This window comes from Achroia grisella, unplaced genomic scaffold, assembly GCF_030625045.1.
Source record: "Achroia grisella isolate CSIRO2021 unplaced genomic scaffold, CSIRO_AGI_Agris_v1 utg2786, whole genome shotgun sequence".
Lineage (NCBI taxonomy): Eukaryota > Metazoa > Arthropoda > Insecta > Lepidoptera > Pyralidae > Achroia > Achroia grisella.
In genome coordinates, this window is record NW_026712766.1 from 945,499 (window position 1) to 963,723 (window position 18,225).

The 18,225-nt window shown below is 34.0% G+C and overlaps 1 protein-coding gene across 1 annotated transcript in view; it reads right to left on the minus strand.

Moving 5' to 3' along the window:
- Positions 1 to 1,419: 1,419 nt before the first annotated feature.
- Positions 1,420 to 18,225, minus strand: part of LOC131843127 (cell adhesion molecule DSCAML1-like) — a 283,924-nt gene continuing 267,118 nt past the window's right edge. The window contains exons 2-7 of the mRNA XM_059191730.1: positions 11,164 to 11,378; positions 9,488 to 9,623; positions 5,643 to 5,776; positions 3,052 to 3,251; positions 2,131 to 2,276; positions 1,420 to 1,490 (exon numbers count right to left, since the gene is read on the minus strand). Of these exons, the coding sequence (XP_059047713.1) occupies positions 1,420 to 1,490; positions 2,131 to 2,276; positions 3,052 to 3,251; positions 5,643 to 5,776; positions 9,488 to 9,623; positions 11,164 to 11,378 (902 nt within the window). The remainder of the gene's footprint in view (positions 1,491 to 2,130; positions 2,277 to 3,051; positions 3,252 to 5,642; positions 5,777 to 9,487; positions 9,624 to 11,163; positions 11,379 to 18,225) is intronic.

Here is an 18,225-nt window from a genome sequence, read left to right on the forward strand (position 1 = left end):
GCTACACCGACCACGACAATGTACCTGTCCCGTCTACATTACGCCACTAAGGAGCAGGACATTGTCGATTATATTCGTACCAAGAGTAACCTGACATTGAGGGTGACGCAGCTGAAGTCGAGTCACAACGCGAGTTTCAAAGCGTTTGTGGCCCTGGTCTCCACCGACTTGCTGCCCACCTTCATGAAAGAGGACTACTGGCCGAAAGGTGTGGTATATCGGCGCTACCGTGGCAGATTGCCGTCTTCAGTGCCGTGATCACACAGACAATATCATTGTATTAGTTTTTAAATATTATATTATATGTATGTTAGTCTATAAGGTATTTATAATATGGGCCTAGTTGCCTGAAATAAATGAATAAATAAATAAACCAAATTTAGGCAGTCCTATTGTCGAGGCTGCTTCGAAGCTGAGGAAACTTTCGTTACGAGTGTACGTGTAAAGGCAGATAACCTATTTTGACCCTATAATCGAAACGTGGCTTAAAACTAAGCTACTTAAAAAGTAGGCTGAATTGTGTGAAACTGTGGTACCCATGCCGATGACCTTTTACAGTCTCTTCTGATTTATGATATACATATATTTACACTTCTGTTCACTTCGAAGCACGAGCAATGGAAACTGTCATGTTAGTATGGTTAATTTCTTTTGGACATCTTAAATGCTGTTGGCCGCATCTGGCCTTTACAGCTTCACCGGACGATAGAGGGCGAGTGCAGATACGGGTAACACTCCAAACCCTCGGCAGGACTTATGGAGCGGTAAAGACCAACTCCCGCCTGACGATTTTAGTTTGAGGGCACCACTAGGGGTATGAACCTCGGCTCAAGCCATCGTAATATAGATCCTTTTTGAATTGGCCGGATATCGATCGGAGGGGTATGGGGATACAGTTAGAAATAATAATTGCATTTAATAATGTCTAGTAAGACCAATCCAATATTGTCTACTAAGCACTGCTGTGTCTAAACTGTGTCAGCCCACCTTACATTTTCCTATTGTTATTTAGTATATAAGATCAATATTTCTATGTACATATTGTCAGTCTATTATCATCTGTAATATACATCGTCTCTTTCAACTACATCGTATTATTCACCCGCAACAGTGGTGACCCCGACGTGATCAAGACGATATCTGGGAAAACGACGAGATCAAACAAGAGATCTCTGTCTGACGGCATCCTGCGCACCACCGATTAACCCGCAACAGGGGGTATGATTTATTGAAACAAATACCTCTGTAACTAATATTTTTATTTACATATTCACATATAAGTAATTTGTAACATTGAAATAAGTATAATATAACTTACATTAGTACAAATATCCTGACTAAATATTAATGTCTATCACAACATTCAGTTTCTTATGCGAGTTTAATTGAAATGGAGCGCGCGCGCATGTCTGCGCGCGATCATAACGAAGGCAATAGGGAGGCGCACGCGCACAAGACGATCAGAGCAGCGCTGCACGCAGCGGTCACACCTGCAGGAAAAAACAAATCTTATATATAAAATTCTCGCGTCACAGTGTTTGTAACAAAATTCCTCTGATGCGGATTAATGGATTCTTATGAAATTTTAAGTATAGTACGTTAATAATTTTTCGTACCACCTAAGTGGTAAGGTTAGTCCGCGAGATCTTTGTTGTTGAAATCCTTTTTTTAATTAGGCATTAATAATATTTATATTCTACTATCAGCCCGATTATATAATCATTATTCATCATCATTTCAGTCAATAGATATAGATCTATACACTGTTGAATTTAAGACTTTACCAAAATTTTAATTGTCAATAACCTATATAGCGCAATCTGGTTGCAAATTAACATTGTTCATTTCCAAAATTCTATTATCATCATCACCTCATCCAGTATTTATGCATTGGTGGCTTTCGGTAAATAGGCCTTCCCAATAAATTCCACCAAGATCCTACACTTCAAACGTTTTTAAGTTTATAATACTTACACAAATTCTAAATAGTACTAAATGTATAAGACCCAGGTAATGAATCAACAACTTCGGAATATGAGGCAGTCTATATCGCTGCATCATCAAGACCTTTCATAAAGTAACACAGTACGTCATACTTAAAAAAAAACAATATGTCATACAAATTTATACCTGAGGAATCTTCTCCGGTGACGGAAGCTGGAAGAGGAGCATCCTCTTTAATGTACAGAAGCTCGCTTTTCCTTGCATAGATGTTATAAATTGTCGCAACACAGCTTAACGAGAACTGGCCACTTGCCGGAGGCACAACGGTGTACCTGATGAATAGATAGATAGATACAACACACTCACAAGGTAAGGTACAGTAATACAAAGAAAAAGATGCAAAATACACAACTAAGTTGGTCAGTTAGCAATATACAATATAGGTCAAATTACGTGTAAGTAATGTGTTGCGTGGTCGATATGCAAAAAACTGTACATTTGCTTGAGCAGCAAAGTATTGCCCAGGGAACTAAACAAGGATGCATGTAACAACACTTAAGGTTTGTGAGCGAAATTATAAGGTCCTCTAGAATGGCAAAATTTTACGCCTCTCTTTTGTGACAACCTTGGCATACTCATGATATATCTGACGTTTAGCACCATTCTATCAGACAGATCATCAGATTGTGTACCAGTCCAATCAATAGTCTCGGTCGTCTAACGGTTTTGCGGCGTTTGCGTGTTCAATTCCTCGCACGGTACAAACATTTGTCTTTAGTATGATTGTTTGTTTCAATCTGGGTGTTTTCTATGTATATTATGTATGTATTTACAAATAATTTTTTTCTAAGTCTTTATATCAGTTGTATAGTTGATAGCGTTGTGTGAATTGTCCTGAGATTATTATCATTATTATATATATAATATACATACAAAACACCCAGAGCGATATAAACAATCATACTCATGAACACAAATGTTTGTACCGTGCTAGAAATCAACTACCTGCGACCATTGGAAATAAAACAGTGTGTTTAATTAACCATTAGATTAGTGTTATTATTATTGTTAATATATCCAATTACAAAAAAACCTTCGCAACATTACCTCAACAATTCCCGATCTTCTTTATTCATATCTTTATCGTAGATATAATGATCGTGGTATACTTTGTTCAGGTTGGAGCTAGTGTAGGTGATGCCCATCCGATAGTGCTCTGCTTCCAGTATTGTGATCTCGAGTTGACTAAATGCAGCGCGTTCCTTGAAGTCTATATCGGAAACTCGCCAAGAAATTGTTTCGGCAACCTGCGAAAATACAATAGATTTATTATCCTATTGTTTAAACCTTTACTAATAAAGGATGACGAATATATAATAACGGACTATAGAACTAATATATTGAATAATTGGAATTAGATTATGATTTAGAATAATATTAATTCTAATGACGACATTACACGCGTACATACTTTTAGTATGTACGCGTGCAGTGTCGTCATTGGCGTAAGACAAAATAAAAATTGGCAATGCCTAGTGCATGCGGATAGTGCTGTTTGATTATGCTCGAACAGTAGATAAAGATGAAATATGAATATACAATAGATTTATTATCCTATTGTTTAAACCTTTACTAATAAAGGATGACGAATATATAATAACGGACTTTAGAACTGATATATTGAATAATTGGAATTAGATTATGATTTAGAATAATATTAATTCTAATGTAAATGTAATAATATGTACGCGTGCAGTGTCGTCATTGGCGCAAGACGAAATAAAAATTAGCAAAGGCTGCCGGTAGTGCTGTTTGATAATGCTCGAACAGTATAAAGCTGAATGGTTTATTTGAATATACCGGTTAGATGAAATTTGAAAATTTATATTTACATTTTATTATAGACACTGTTCGATTCGATACGTTCTTGCCAGAACGGTCGTGTACGGCGGTACTATGTAGTGGGGTAAAATGCTATTCGCCATTTATCTGTATTATGGTACCAGCTACAGCTGCTTTGACTCGGTTGGTCCATGGCATGGGTCAAATATTTTTCATTAGTTTATTTAAATAACAATATAAGAATCCTATAACAAGAAATCCAAATCGGCACCATCATGTATATCTAATTCAAAATATACCTAATTTTCATAAACTTAATTTTAATAATGTCGAAGTTGTATGTACATTTTATCATGTTATCTTTCAACTATTTCGTATCATCATATCTATCCATGGAGGTATATTTTCCCAACAATTTGCATACAGTGAATACCTATGGATGGATGTATATTACAGAGAAAATTTGTTATTATAGATCCAAATTTTAGACATATTCATTTAGGGATTGCTCTGTTTGACGAATTAATTATATGAAAATTACTATCATCATCCAAAAATTTCTATTTGTCAGTTTTCAGAAAATTCTACCAACATTCTATTTAGTTCATTTGCAGAAGGAATAAAAACAACAGTACTGATGACGATTTGAGTTTCTTCACCCACTGTTCCATATTTTGTACACAAACAAAGAACAACAAAGTTATATCGTCTCGCTAATGAACAAAAATCCATGAATAATGGTGTATTGTTTTCAACTTCGCTCGGCGGTACAATGACTTCTTTGGAAGAAAACTTTTCTGCAGCGAATACTTTTTTCGCGAAAATCAGTGAGAGTTGTTTGTAAGAGAATTTCAAACTTATTACCTACTATATAACATTACCGAGGTAGAAAATCTACCTGTACAGAATTGTCTGGGTGGGCAGTTTTATTAGGTCTACTTCTACCGTGACAAAATTATTGTTATTTTTGTTATTATTTAAATTACGTATTTTTGCAAAGAAGCTGACCGTCCATCACCACTAAAATGGTAAGTGGTAATCGTCACCGATATACATGAATAGCACCACGGACGTGACGTCATTGGACGCTTGTCGGCTACCGCGTATTGCCACAATTGAGGATTACAGTATTCTTGTAATTTCACTACCTTATGTCACAATTATGTAGTGAAATTACAAGATTGTATAATTCTGCACCTGCCCACTCTCTGATAGGGGGACGGAGATGGTTAGTAATGTGGACTAAAAACCCCATTGCTAGCAATGTGGCATACTAAGTTGATCTCCACGCGGTTCATCCTGGAAATCATCGCGGTAAATTGCCATTTGCCAACTGGCCTGACATACAATCGATAGCGCAGGCTGGTGTATCATTCCATTATCATCTATAAAGATTGCCTAATACTTCTCATGCGGGGGGAAGGGAATGTTAGTAATGTGGACTCATGACCCCATTACTAGCAATGTACGTTTTTGTTACATGTCACGTTGACCTTCACGCAGTTCCCTATGGAAACCATCGTGATAAATTCCTGGCGAATTTGTCACGATGGGCTAACTGATCTGACCTCATGTTTATCTTATCATCTTCCACTGGTGCCCCGCCAGCGTAAACCGTCAGCGCAGGCGGGTGCACCATTCCATTATCTTCCATAAAAAAAAATATTTCTGCATTACCATTCTGGAGGACTAAGATATCATGCCTCTTATCCTGTAATTTAACTATCTCACTTCTTACATGCAATATAGTTTAGAAAGCAAACTGCTTGGCGACTGAATTAGAGGTAATCCATACCATGTACATCATTCATAGCTACTATAGTCGTATCATATTTTAAAACAATATCATCCAGTACCTTATGATCATCAATAATCCAAGTGATGTTCGGGGCTGGGTATGCCTCATCTATTGAGCAGTTTGCACGCAGCACATCTCCTCTTGCATAACTATCCCGCGAGATGGATATATGAGGGGCTCGGAATGGCGGGTCTGTGGAGATGAAATAAATTATTCATTTGTTCAAAATTCTTTATTCAGGTAACATAATTTTGCGTAACTATCTCGCGAGATGGATAAATGCAACGCTCGGAATGGCGGCAGCAAAATTCAGAATTCTTTATTCGGTTACACAATTTTTACTTCTAATATAAGAAATTCTTGTGTCGGGGTGTTTGTTACCACATTTCTCTGAAAGACTTTACTATCTAACATTTACTTTTGTGCCCCTCAATGATAAGGGTGATCCACCCCAAAATATTTTTTGTTATTTTTTTTTATTTTAATGTCAATGGTTAAAATCTCCTACATGAATAAATGATTTTTGACTTGATTTGATTAAGTACACGTTTCCAGTTCAAATATTCATCCAGTTCCACTCCCAAAGAAATATTATATTTACTTGAAATTGTCTTGTCTTTTGTATTTAATTTTGTAATTTATTAAAATCTTCACAGTAACGTCGCTATTGTATCGATATTATTTTATTTATTTATATATATGTGTGTATATATCTTGTATATACTATGTAGTTATATGTACGTCTATATAATATGTAATTTCTATTAATTTAATAAGACTTCCTATAACTAATTGTATGCCTCGACCAGACACAATGTAATCACTTCCATCCTGAGGTTGCCTGGAAAAAATCGCTATTTAGCAACAAGGCCGCCCATTGTTACCTCTATATTGTAATTATGTTATTTTTTTTATATTTCATATACATATCTTATATCTAAAATTCTCGTGTCACAATGTTAGTTACCGTACTCCTCTGAAAGGGCTTGACCGATTTTTATGAAATTTTATATACGTATTCAGTAGGTCTGAGAATCGGCTAATACCTATTTTTCATACCTCTATATTAAATAATAACATACAAACCTAAATTTTCACCCTTCTACCATCAACCCCTAATTTTTAATAGCGATTTTAATTTATATGGCAAAACAACGTCAGCTAGCTAATTTATATAATTGTTATTTCTTTCTGTAAAACGAATAATAAAGAGTTTTTCATTCATTCATTATAATTGGTCGGTTAAATAGAAAAATGTCAGTATTCAAAATGTAAATTTTTTACAAGACGAGCACTTAATGTTTTTTTTTATAAAATTTTTTTTCTTTAAAGTTTTAAATTTACACAGAAGTACTATATAGAATTTTAAAAGTATTTAGATAATGATTAAGACGGCGTGGTTAATTTAACTGACTTATATAAAAGGAGGCAATTCTAGCTTCTAATTTTGAAAAATGTCATTCTTCTATTTAATCGATGAATTGTCATATAATTATTTTGCTTTTAGTGTTAGATATATCAACTCTATGTACTAGTAAAAGTATGTATTATAATAAAATAACAACTATATGACATTAATTTAACTATGTCTCTAACACAATTTACTTTAGCAAGTAAAATACAACCAGCACATCCTGTGCACAAAGACCGAATGCCGCGGCTTTTTTTTTTTCGGACTACTCTAATGCTGTTGGCCGTAGCTGGCCTTTACAGCTTCACCGGACGTTATGGGGCGAGTGCAGATGGCACTCCAAACCCGCGGAAGGATTTATGGAGCGGCTGAAGGCCATCTCCTGCCTGACGGATACGACTTTAGTCTGAGGGCACCACTAGGGGTTATCCCCGTTTGAATTGGACGGGGGATCTATCGGAGGGGCGCCCGGGGGCGCCGGTGTGGAGCGCACGGGCGCGCGCAGGCGCCCGGTTGAATGCGCGATATTGAGTGTTTGAGGTCGTCGTCTTCGCCGGCGAGGACGGTGTCGTGTGTGTGTGTAAAAGTGTGGTCGGGGTCTGCCGCGGCTTACAAAAACCCTCCCTTTTATACAGAGAAGATATGAGTGGGGGTTATATGCAACTAGTTTAACGATACCGAGTAATAATGAAACTACCTTCTTTTAATATAAAATATTAGATTTTTCGACAATATCGATGTGAATCCTAACATTAGTTTAATTGCAATGAACTTATTGATATTGTTCCATTTAGGGAACATAAATCACAATTTGTTATATATTAATTGTCTATTATTAATGTGTTCTATATTATTAATTAATAATGTCGGCTCTAGACGAGGAATGTCATTATAATCCACGGTGTCTTAATTAACGTATGTACAATGTAAACTGAGGCGGTGTGACGTTACACGCGGAGTCTGCCGCGTGACTCTGTTATCTCTTGTTGCTATGGCAATGTTGATATCTTCGGGGTTTGATTATGACAATAATAATACTAGACAACTCATCTATACATATAAATCAACTCAGTTATACATCTATATATATATATATATATATATAAATTGGATTTTGGAGTTGGAAATTGGAGTGTCTGTTCTTAATATTGAAATAATCGTTTTTTACTACATGCATATGAATATAAATACATACACCAAAATAACATTTTTTATAATTTTTGTCTCTCTGTCTGTTTGTTCCGGCTAATCTCTGAAATGGCTGGACCGATTTTGATGGGACTTCTATTTTCAGATAGCTGATGTAATAAGGAGTAAGTTAGGCTACTTTTATTTTAGAAAAAATCTTTTATTTCAGATAAATAAAATTTAATTCCACGTGGACAAAGTCGCGGGTACAGCAAGTCGTAAATAAAAATTTTATCTATCTATCTATCTACATATTGGATTAGCTGTTAGATTTCTCATAAATAAATAGATATATTAATATTCTGTTTAAACTTTAAACGAATATTCATTACAGCTTTCTTTATAGGTACCTGCGTGAAAACTGCCAGGTGTTTTGTATTGTCGTTTTATTACTTGTTGTATTGTCGTTTTATTACTTGTTGTATTGTAGTTACACACACAAAGTTTGCAGACTATTACAGTAATTTCAACCCTATTGTTATCAATTTAGGGGATGCTATCGTGAACTTGGTGTTCTCTTGTCTCTATTAAAGAGAAAGTTGGTATTTTCTTTTGTTTATAAAACTGTAATATTTTAAATTTAACAATTATGAAATTATATCTCATAATTAAATGTTGTTTTATATGTCCAATTGTGTTTATATATTACTACATGTTTCCCGCGTTTTTGTTAGTTTTTAAGAGATATAGACAGATGACAACAAGAAATAAAGATAGAGCAAATTTTTACATTATTTCTAATTGGCTACTCGCCCTGGCTTCACCCGGGTGTACATGTATTATACATATAAACCTTCCTCTAGAATCACTCTTTCTATTAAAAAGAACCACTTTAAAATCCGTTGCGTAATTTTAAAGATTTAAGCATACATACGGACAATCAGCGACAGCGACTTTGTTATATACTATTTAATAAAAATGTAATGTAAAAATTTAAAAAACGAAGCATTTTATCTATATACTAGCTACTCGACCCGGCTTCGCACGGGTGTACATGTTTATATATATATAAACCTTCTTCTTGAATCACTCTATCTACTAAAACCGCTTCAAAATCCGTTGCGTAATTTTAAATATTTAAACATACATAGGGACAGACAGCGACAGCGACTTTGTGCAAAACTCCTGTCGGGGTTTGTCAGCAGGCTCTCTCTTATACTCTCTACTCACTATATAGTTACTATGTAGTAATAATAGTACATAATGTAAAAATTTGAAAAACGAAGCTTTTTATCTATGTATATCTATATAGTCTAGATAGATAGATAAAAAACTTAAGATATGATGGTAATGGCGGTACTTACCAACGACGGTGAGCGGCGCTGATCGTATGTCGGTGTGGAAGAGAGGCGCGTCAGCTGACACCTCGCACTGGTAGTCACCACTGAGGCGACGGTTCATGTTCACTATTCTTACTTGGTTGCGATCTGATTGCGCCAACTATTAGAACAGCATATATAAATATAATATATATATATACACGAAAAGAACAAAACACTGCGTAAAAAGTCGGATAATCATAATTACATGTCACGAAATGGACATAAATTAGAATTACCAAGATTACGACTTGCAAAAACAATAAAACAAGGTATTTACTTAAAAATAAAAATGTACAATAAACTATCTAATAAAACAATGCAATTAACATCAACAGAATTTAAGAACAAAATAAAATCATATTTCGAGCAACATCCTTTTTACAATGTGACTGAATATCTGAATTCCAATGTAAAATTATAACATTTTCTATTAAGTGACTTTTATTACTTTTATGTTATATATTATTTAATTTATTATTTTGAATACTTAAAATTGTAATTGTGACATAATTATCTTAAAAATGTAATTACTATTGACATGCTGTTGTGTAACGAGATTTGTTACATTTGTGAATAAAATAATATAATAATAATAATATACATATACATTGTAAATAAACTGGCTTTTAAAAAAAATACGATAACAAAAAAACTTCATAAGTTGATAGAACTTTAATACTAAATACTTTTATAATAATTTAATGAATAATGAATGCATAAATGACGAGCGTGCATGGCAATACTTGTTCATGTACGGGTTTTTCATTTAATGTTAGACATAGACAACTATATAAATATACATTGTAAATAAAACATAATTAAAAAAAAAAGTAATTCAATTTTCTTGCCAGTTCTTCTCAATTGGATCTATATACTGAACTGGACGGTAGGGAAAAATATGATGAAACTAGATATTGCATATTATAATAATGATAAATTTATTATTATACAAATTGTTTATGAAAATAATTTAAGATATGTATATACATATATACATAAACAATTTATGATCATATAAGTCTGGAAACTGAACTAGGTATAGAGCCTGTATCTCAGTAGACCAGACCTCACCTCTCGGTTGTAATAATTATTATTTATATATTTTAAAAATTTGTAGAAAACGCTACGGTTGCAAAACCAGCGCCGCACAGGTGCATCCTGTCTGCATAGAGCTGAACCGGGGTCCTTTTGCTGCCTTTAATTAAGAATAGAATAGAATAGAAAATCATTTATTCAAATAAACTTAATTTGAGCAATTTCGAATAGTCAATTTTTTTTTTAAATCTACCGCTTATTCGGCTCATCACAAGAAGAATAAGCAAGAAACTTGTGTGTTGCTCTTTTAAATAATCCTTGTAAGTTCACATTTTACAAGTCGAAACGTGTGAATACAAACTACCAACCAGCACTTATTTATTTAGGCTCAAATATAAAAACACATTAAGATTAAATCAGTCGTAGTGATAAGAGCAGACCAGTCCCTACAAGCAGCACTCGTTCACGAGTATGACGGATGAGCCAGTCATCACTGCGCTCGATCATATTGTAGGAAGCCCAATGACCTTAAGTATCCTTTAAATGTATTTCTATCGTGTAATTTAATTGGCAGCAATAAATTCTTATTCTTATAATCAATCATCATTAAAAATAATACTTACATCAACTGACGCTCCAGGCAGTGGAAAAACCATGGACGGTGGCATCTCTCTCGGGACATATCTGTAGAACTCTGTCTCAGATTTGTACCATCGTATTGAATACAACGGGGCACCTTCCAAATCGTAGGAACATTCCAGAACGGCGGACTGACCCTCGCCGGAGAGGACTGCTCGGGGTACCGAGATGGACAGATTGCGCAGTGACCACACCCCGCCTGGAACAATAAAACGGATTTAAAGAAATAGAAATGATTTTTATTCAAATAAACTTATTATTCGACCACTCATTCGGCGGTACTTCACTGCGGACCAGAGACTTCTCTTATATAAGTTACAGGTTCGGCTGCACATGGAGTACTGCTCTCATCTTTGGGCGGGAGCACCTGAATACCAGCTCGGTCCTTTTGACTCGGTTCAGAGACGTGCTATGAGAAATGTCGATGATCCCAATCTCTCTGGTGGTATCGAGCCACTCAGCTTGAGGCTAGACTTCGCCTCGCTTTGTGTGTTCTGCCGATTATACAACGAACTGTGTTCTGAGGAATTGTTCGACATGATGCCGACAGCCACCTTTTACCACCGCACCGCTCGCCATCGACAGGGAATTCATCCCCACACACTGGAACCTAAGTGGTCCGAACAGTGCGGTTTCAGAGGAGTTTCCTCCCGCGTACACTTAGATTGTGGAATGAACTTCCTGCCGAGGTTTTCCCACGAGACTACAGCATGGGGTTTTTTAAGAAGGGTATATTAAGGTTTCTTAAGGGTCGGCAACACGCAAGTGATACCCCTGGTGTTTCAGGCGTTCATAGGCTACGGTAACCATTTACCATCAAATGGGCCGTATGCTTGATTGCCACCATCGTAGTATAAAAAAAAATGCAGATTTATCACAAGATGAATGAGCAAGAAACTTGTATGTTGTTCTTTTGAATAGATGTTTTTTTTATATGTATAAATAATTACAGTATAACAAGTAAGAGGCATGCGATAATCAACATAGAAGTCGCTACGTACATTATTAGTGTAATCAGATAATATTGTCAGGGCTATGGTTTTTAAGTTAGAGATTAGGTAATATAGCTGAAATATAGTGAAATAATGAGTTTCATTGCAAATAGAAATATATATAATCTTTATTCAAATAAACTTAATATAAGCACTTTTGAATAGTCATATTTTTATTCTACCGCTCATTCGGAATGCAGACTCATCACATGAAGAATGAGCAAGAAACTTGTGTGTTGCTCTTTCAAGTAAGTATTGTTTAAATTAAACCTACATTGAAGAGGATTAAAATAAAAACGCAGTAAATAATTAGTACGTTAATATAAGACTGAAATATGATATCACAATTAGAAGGATAGTAAAAATAAATCCTGTTATAAACTCAAAATCAAAACTTTTCAGCTCGTTCTAATATTTCAAAAGAAAATCAAACTGGGACCTTTTAACTTTGAAACAAGTATAGAATATCCTTTGTCCTTAAAAGAAGTTTAAATGAAAATAATATTCTCTTATAATGTGTATTGATAAAAATATAAATATATATATAGAATGACAACAATACAGAAAAGCATATATATATATATATATAAACACCTCTTTGGGCACTTTGTTGATCACGCCACAACCTACACACTTGCTGATTCCACCTTTTGCACTGAATAACTTGACTCCTATCGCGTATATCTCAGGCGGTATGGCAACGTCGCATTCTATTTTGCGATGCGGCCATATATATTCGTCGATAGTACGATATACTCGACACTTTTTTTACTAATAATTCGTGACTGAATGGCTCCGAACGGCTAAATTTTTGGTATACACAAAGACTTTTTGGCTCTGAATATATTCCAAAAATCAATTAATTATGTTGATCACTTTATATACTCGTCCTTACTGCGATACTTATTTTCATCCGAATATATATAGATACCGTAACGGTCTATCAATTATGAATTTACTAATCTAGATATTTTATATTCGCAATGCTCCATACATGCAAGCTCTAGCAACGGTGGAGGCAGGGGGGAGCACCGTACACCGCACCCCGCGCACACAAACAAATTAGAATAAATTAAATTCATAAGATTATTTATATATTTCGACTGCCTCGGTGGTCACACCGCTTTACATCCGATGGTCACGGGTTCGATTTCTCGCACGGTGCAAACATTTGTACTCATCGGTCATCGATTGTTTTCATCGGTCTGGGTGTTTTATATGTATATTATATATGTATTTACAAAATAAAAATATCTATTTATATCAGTTCAGTATCCGTCTGTGTTAATTGTCCAGGGCTATTTATTATATTTTTATAAACGGTTATCTTTTTCCATCGCACCGCTCGCTATCGACAGTGAATTCATAGAAATGTCACTCTAAAAACAAAAATAGTTTTGTGTTTTGTATTTCAAATACTAAATGCAAAATAGGTATTTTCAAAATACTTTTTCAAAATAAAGTACCTTTTGAATTTTTGTCCAAACCTCAGATATTTTATTTATTTTAGGTATATCAATCATTACATAGTGTAGTATAAAACAAAGTCGCTGGCGCATCTAACAGTACATAAACAAAGAAAGAAGACTTTTTGGCTCTGATACCGTAACGGACTATCAATTATGAATTTATTATACCTAATCTAGATATTTTATATTCGCAATGCTACGTACATTGTAATATGCGCCTCCATTCATTGTAACGGTGGAGGGACTAAATAGTTGAATAAAACTGAATAAGCAGTTGCTCCACTCTATAGGTATGCGTCGTCGTCGTATGCTGTTCATTTTTTCACTCGTTTTGGCGCCAAGAGAGGGTCACATAGTCGTGGTCAAGTTAAGAACTTATAATTTAATTTTAATGACAATAGATACAAGTAAAAAGTAGGTATTATATTAATGTACGTAAGTACTGTACTTAAAAATATTTATTCTTTATTGTACATTTGAAAAACTTAACACTTAAGGACTTGTACATATACACGTACATACTGCTATTTTCTCTTAAAGACATCCAGAGAAGCACTATTTATCAAATACGCGGGGTGCACCGACCTTTGACCTTATAACACCTGATTCGCGCGTAACGAATTACATTGCTACTTACATTACTATTTTATAGTGGATATTTCACTATAAAATATTATTATTTCTTTAGATTATGACATAATAGCATAGTTTACATGATTTTAAGTGAAACATACGATAAAAAAAATTCCCGTAAAATGTAAAAGATAAAAAATGGTTATTGTTGGTTATCCTTGAGAGATAGACATATACCATCACGGACTTTTTTGTTGACCTTATTTTGATACATCTCAAAGCACTAGACAATACGCATTTTCATTAAACAGTATTGTATTTTTTTTATTTATTTAACTTTAATGCACAAAAAAATTTGTACATGTGGCGGACTTAATATCTTGCCGCGTTATTTACCAGGCAACCATGAGTGGTGCAGCGAAAGATTATTGGCGGTGCACTAATATAAATAAGAAATGTCAAAAAAAGATATATAAATACAAAGCAAAATATACATTTCTATAAAAAAATAACAATATACATACATAAATATATAACCCATAAATGTATAAATAAACACATAATGATCCGATAATCAAATTATAAGTACAGTCTCAAATTGAAAGTAAGAAAAACATATAGAGAGAACTATAGGGATATAACAGAAAGATGTGAAAAAAGGAGAAGGACAGTAAAAAAGTTACAAATTTAAATAATGTTCCCGCAATTTCTGTTTACATGAATTTATTACATTATTATATATATTAGGCATACGACTAGCCTTATGACTGTTACTTTTTTTTTAATCTATACATCTATACATGTAAATAAAATTGGAGTGTCTGTTTGTAATATTGAAATAACCGTTTTTTACTACTTGCATATGAATATAAATACGGTACATACACCAAAATAACATATTTTACAAGTTTTGTCTGTCTGTCTGTCTGTTTGTTCCGGCTAATCTCTGAAATAGCTGGACCGATTTTGACGGGACTTTTTTTGGCAAGTAGCTGATGTAATAAGGAGTAACTTACGCTACTGTTATTTTAGAAAAATAAAATAAATTTTCACGCGGACGAAGTCGCTTTGGCCAGCTAGTCTATAGATATACCGAGATTTAATATTTAAGTTGCTATTATGTTGTTGACAAAATTTTACTGTAATGTTACTATTACGTTATCCTACACAATTTGTATTATTTTGGATGAATAAATAAATAAATAAATAATAATCTATACATCTATACATATAAGTAAAATTGGAGTGTCTGTTTGTAATATTGAAAAAACCGTTTTTTTACTACATGCATATGAATACATATAAGGTACATATACCAAAATAACAATTTTTATAATTTTTGTCTGTCTGTCTGTCGGTCTGTTTGTTCCGGCTAATCTCTGAAATGGCTCGACCGATTTTGACGGTACTTTTTTTGGCAGGTAGCTGATTTATAAGGAGTAACTTAGGCTACTTTTATTTTAGAAAAATAAAGTTAAATTCCACGCGGACGAAGTCGCGGGAACAGCTTGTTTTTAATAAAAACGGTTTATTTGATAGAAAAAACATCTTTTTTGTGGCACTTGAGAATGTTGAAGCCTGTTGTTTGTAATATTGAAATAACCGTTTTTTACTACTTGCATATGAATATAAATACGGTACATACACCAAAATAACATATTTTACAATTTTTGTCCGTCTGTCTGTTTGTTCCGGCTAATCTCTGAAATGGCTGGGCCGATTTTGACGGGACTTTTTTTGGCAGGTAGCTGATGTAATAGGGTACTTACTCTAGTAACTTAGGCTACTTTTATTTTAGAAAAATAAAGTTAAAAACCACGTGGACGAAGTCGCGGGAACAGCTAGTGTATAATATATTAGAGATACCTACGTGTTTTTTTATTGATGACTAGCTTACACGGGATTTCGTCCGTATGAATTTAACTTTATTTTTCTAAAATATAAAAGTTAAATTCCACGCGGACGAAGTAATGTACAGCTAGTTGTCGGTATCTAGCGATTTTAGCACACTGCTTAATGATTCCTGCTTGGTGGTCGAGGGTTCGTTTCCTCGCACGCTGCAAACATTTGTATTCATGAGTAGGATTGTTTGTAACGGTCTGGGTGTTTTCTATGTATAGATAATATATATGTATTTACGAAAAAAATCTTTGTATTTATATCAGTTGTCTAGTACCCATAACATAATCTTCAGCTAGCTTAACTTGGGTCTAGATGTAGCTGTGTGAATTGTCCTGAGATTACTATTATTATTAAATGGTACACAGGTAAACTACTAACTAGGCCATATTGGTGTTGTTTGTTATGGTGAAAAAACTAGTATATATATAAGTTACACGTACAATTTCAAAGACTTATTTCTTCAAAACTACTGGCCATTCTGAAATAAAACTTTAGGGTTTGTATATGTAATGTTTGCATATAAAAGGTTACCAGTGTATTTACACTTTTACTGAACAAACAGAGTTGTTTAATACTGAAAATATTGTATGGAAGGCATCAATTACTTTCAGTGCATGTATAGCTTTTCTCTTTTCCTAATTATTATTATTATTAAGTTTAAAGTGGTTGAATTTTACGTAAGGGGTATTTATACATTATTTCTAATTTACCATTTATTTTAAGTTTTTTAAACTCTATTCATCGAGACCTATCTAATGAGTCCAAACACGATATTTCTACTGTAAGTTTTCGAAGAGTATGTTCATCATCTGATAATACTGGTGCCAGTCTGAAGTCAAGGTTAACAGATAACTAATTACTTTTATTTCGTCAAAATCTTTAGATTACGTATAATAAATTCATAATATCGCTACCTATTCAAATCAAAACAAGTATTAGGTACTTCATGTACTAGTATATAAATTCATCAACACAAGTAAATGATTTTTAAATATATTCAGAGCCAAAAAATGTGCATTTAAAAAATTTTGCCGATACGGATTCACTATTGCAGGAAATTGTTGAAAAAATATATATCGAGTATCTACTACTATCGACGAATACATTATGGCAACCGCATGGTCTCGGTCGGAACGGCAACATCGCATATTAGAATACAAAGATAGTGGTAGAACGCGGAACGGCAACATGTTGCCATTCCACCACGCTACCGTTATAGTGATAGAAAGAGAGAGATAGTGGAATCAGCAATATCTACGGATCGTGGCTGGATCAACTAAGTGTGTTTATATAAATGTATATATATATATACATTTGTCTTTAATTCAAAGGAAATATAAATAATGAACGCATCACATTTAAAACAGTATAAATAGTTAATAATTTAATAATAAGTTAATAGTTTAATAAGTACGTACGTAATATTATCACATAACAGCATATTATGGCAAAAATAAACATCGGCTGATTTGAAAAGATTTATTATAGTAATAATAGTAATCTCAAGACAATTCACACAGCTTCGTCTAGACCCAAGTTAAGCTAGCTGAAGATTATGTTATGGGTACTAGACAACTGATATAAATACAAAGATTTTTTGTGGTAAATACATATATATTATCTAACCATAGAAAACACCCAGACCGTTACAAACAATCATACTCATGAATACAAATGTTTGCAGCGTGCGAGGAATCGAACCCTCGACCACCAAGCAGGAATCAAAGCGGTGTAAGCTAAATCGCTAGACTACCGATAATTAACTGTACACGCGATTTCGTCCGATGGAATTTCATTATATTTTAGAAAAATAAAGTGAAATTCCACATAACGAAATCCCGTGTACAGCTAGTCATCAATAACAAAACACGTAGGTATCTCTAATATATTATACACTAGCTGTACCCGCGACTTCGTCCACGTGGTTTTTAACTTTATTTTCTAAAATAAAAGTAGCCTAAGTTACTCCTTATTACATCAGCTACCTGCCAAAGAAAGTCACGTCAAAATCCGTCCAGGCATTTCAGAGATTAGATGGAACAAACAGACAGACAGACAGACAGACTAAAATTATAAAAATAGTTATTTTGGTATATGTACCTTATATATA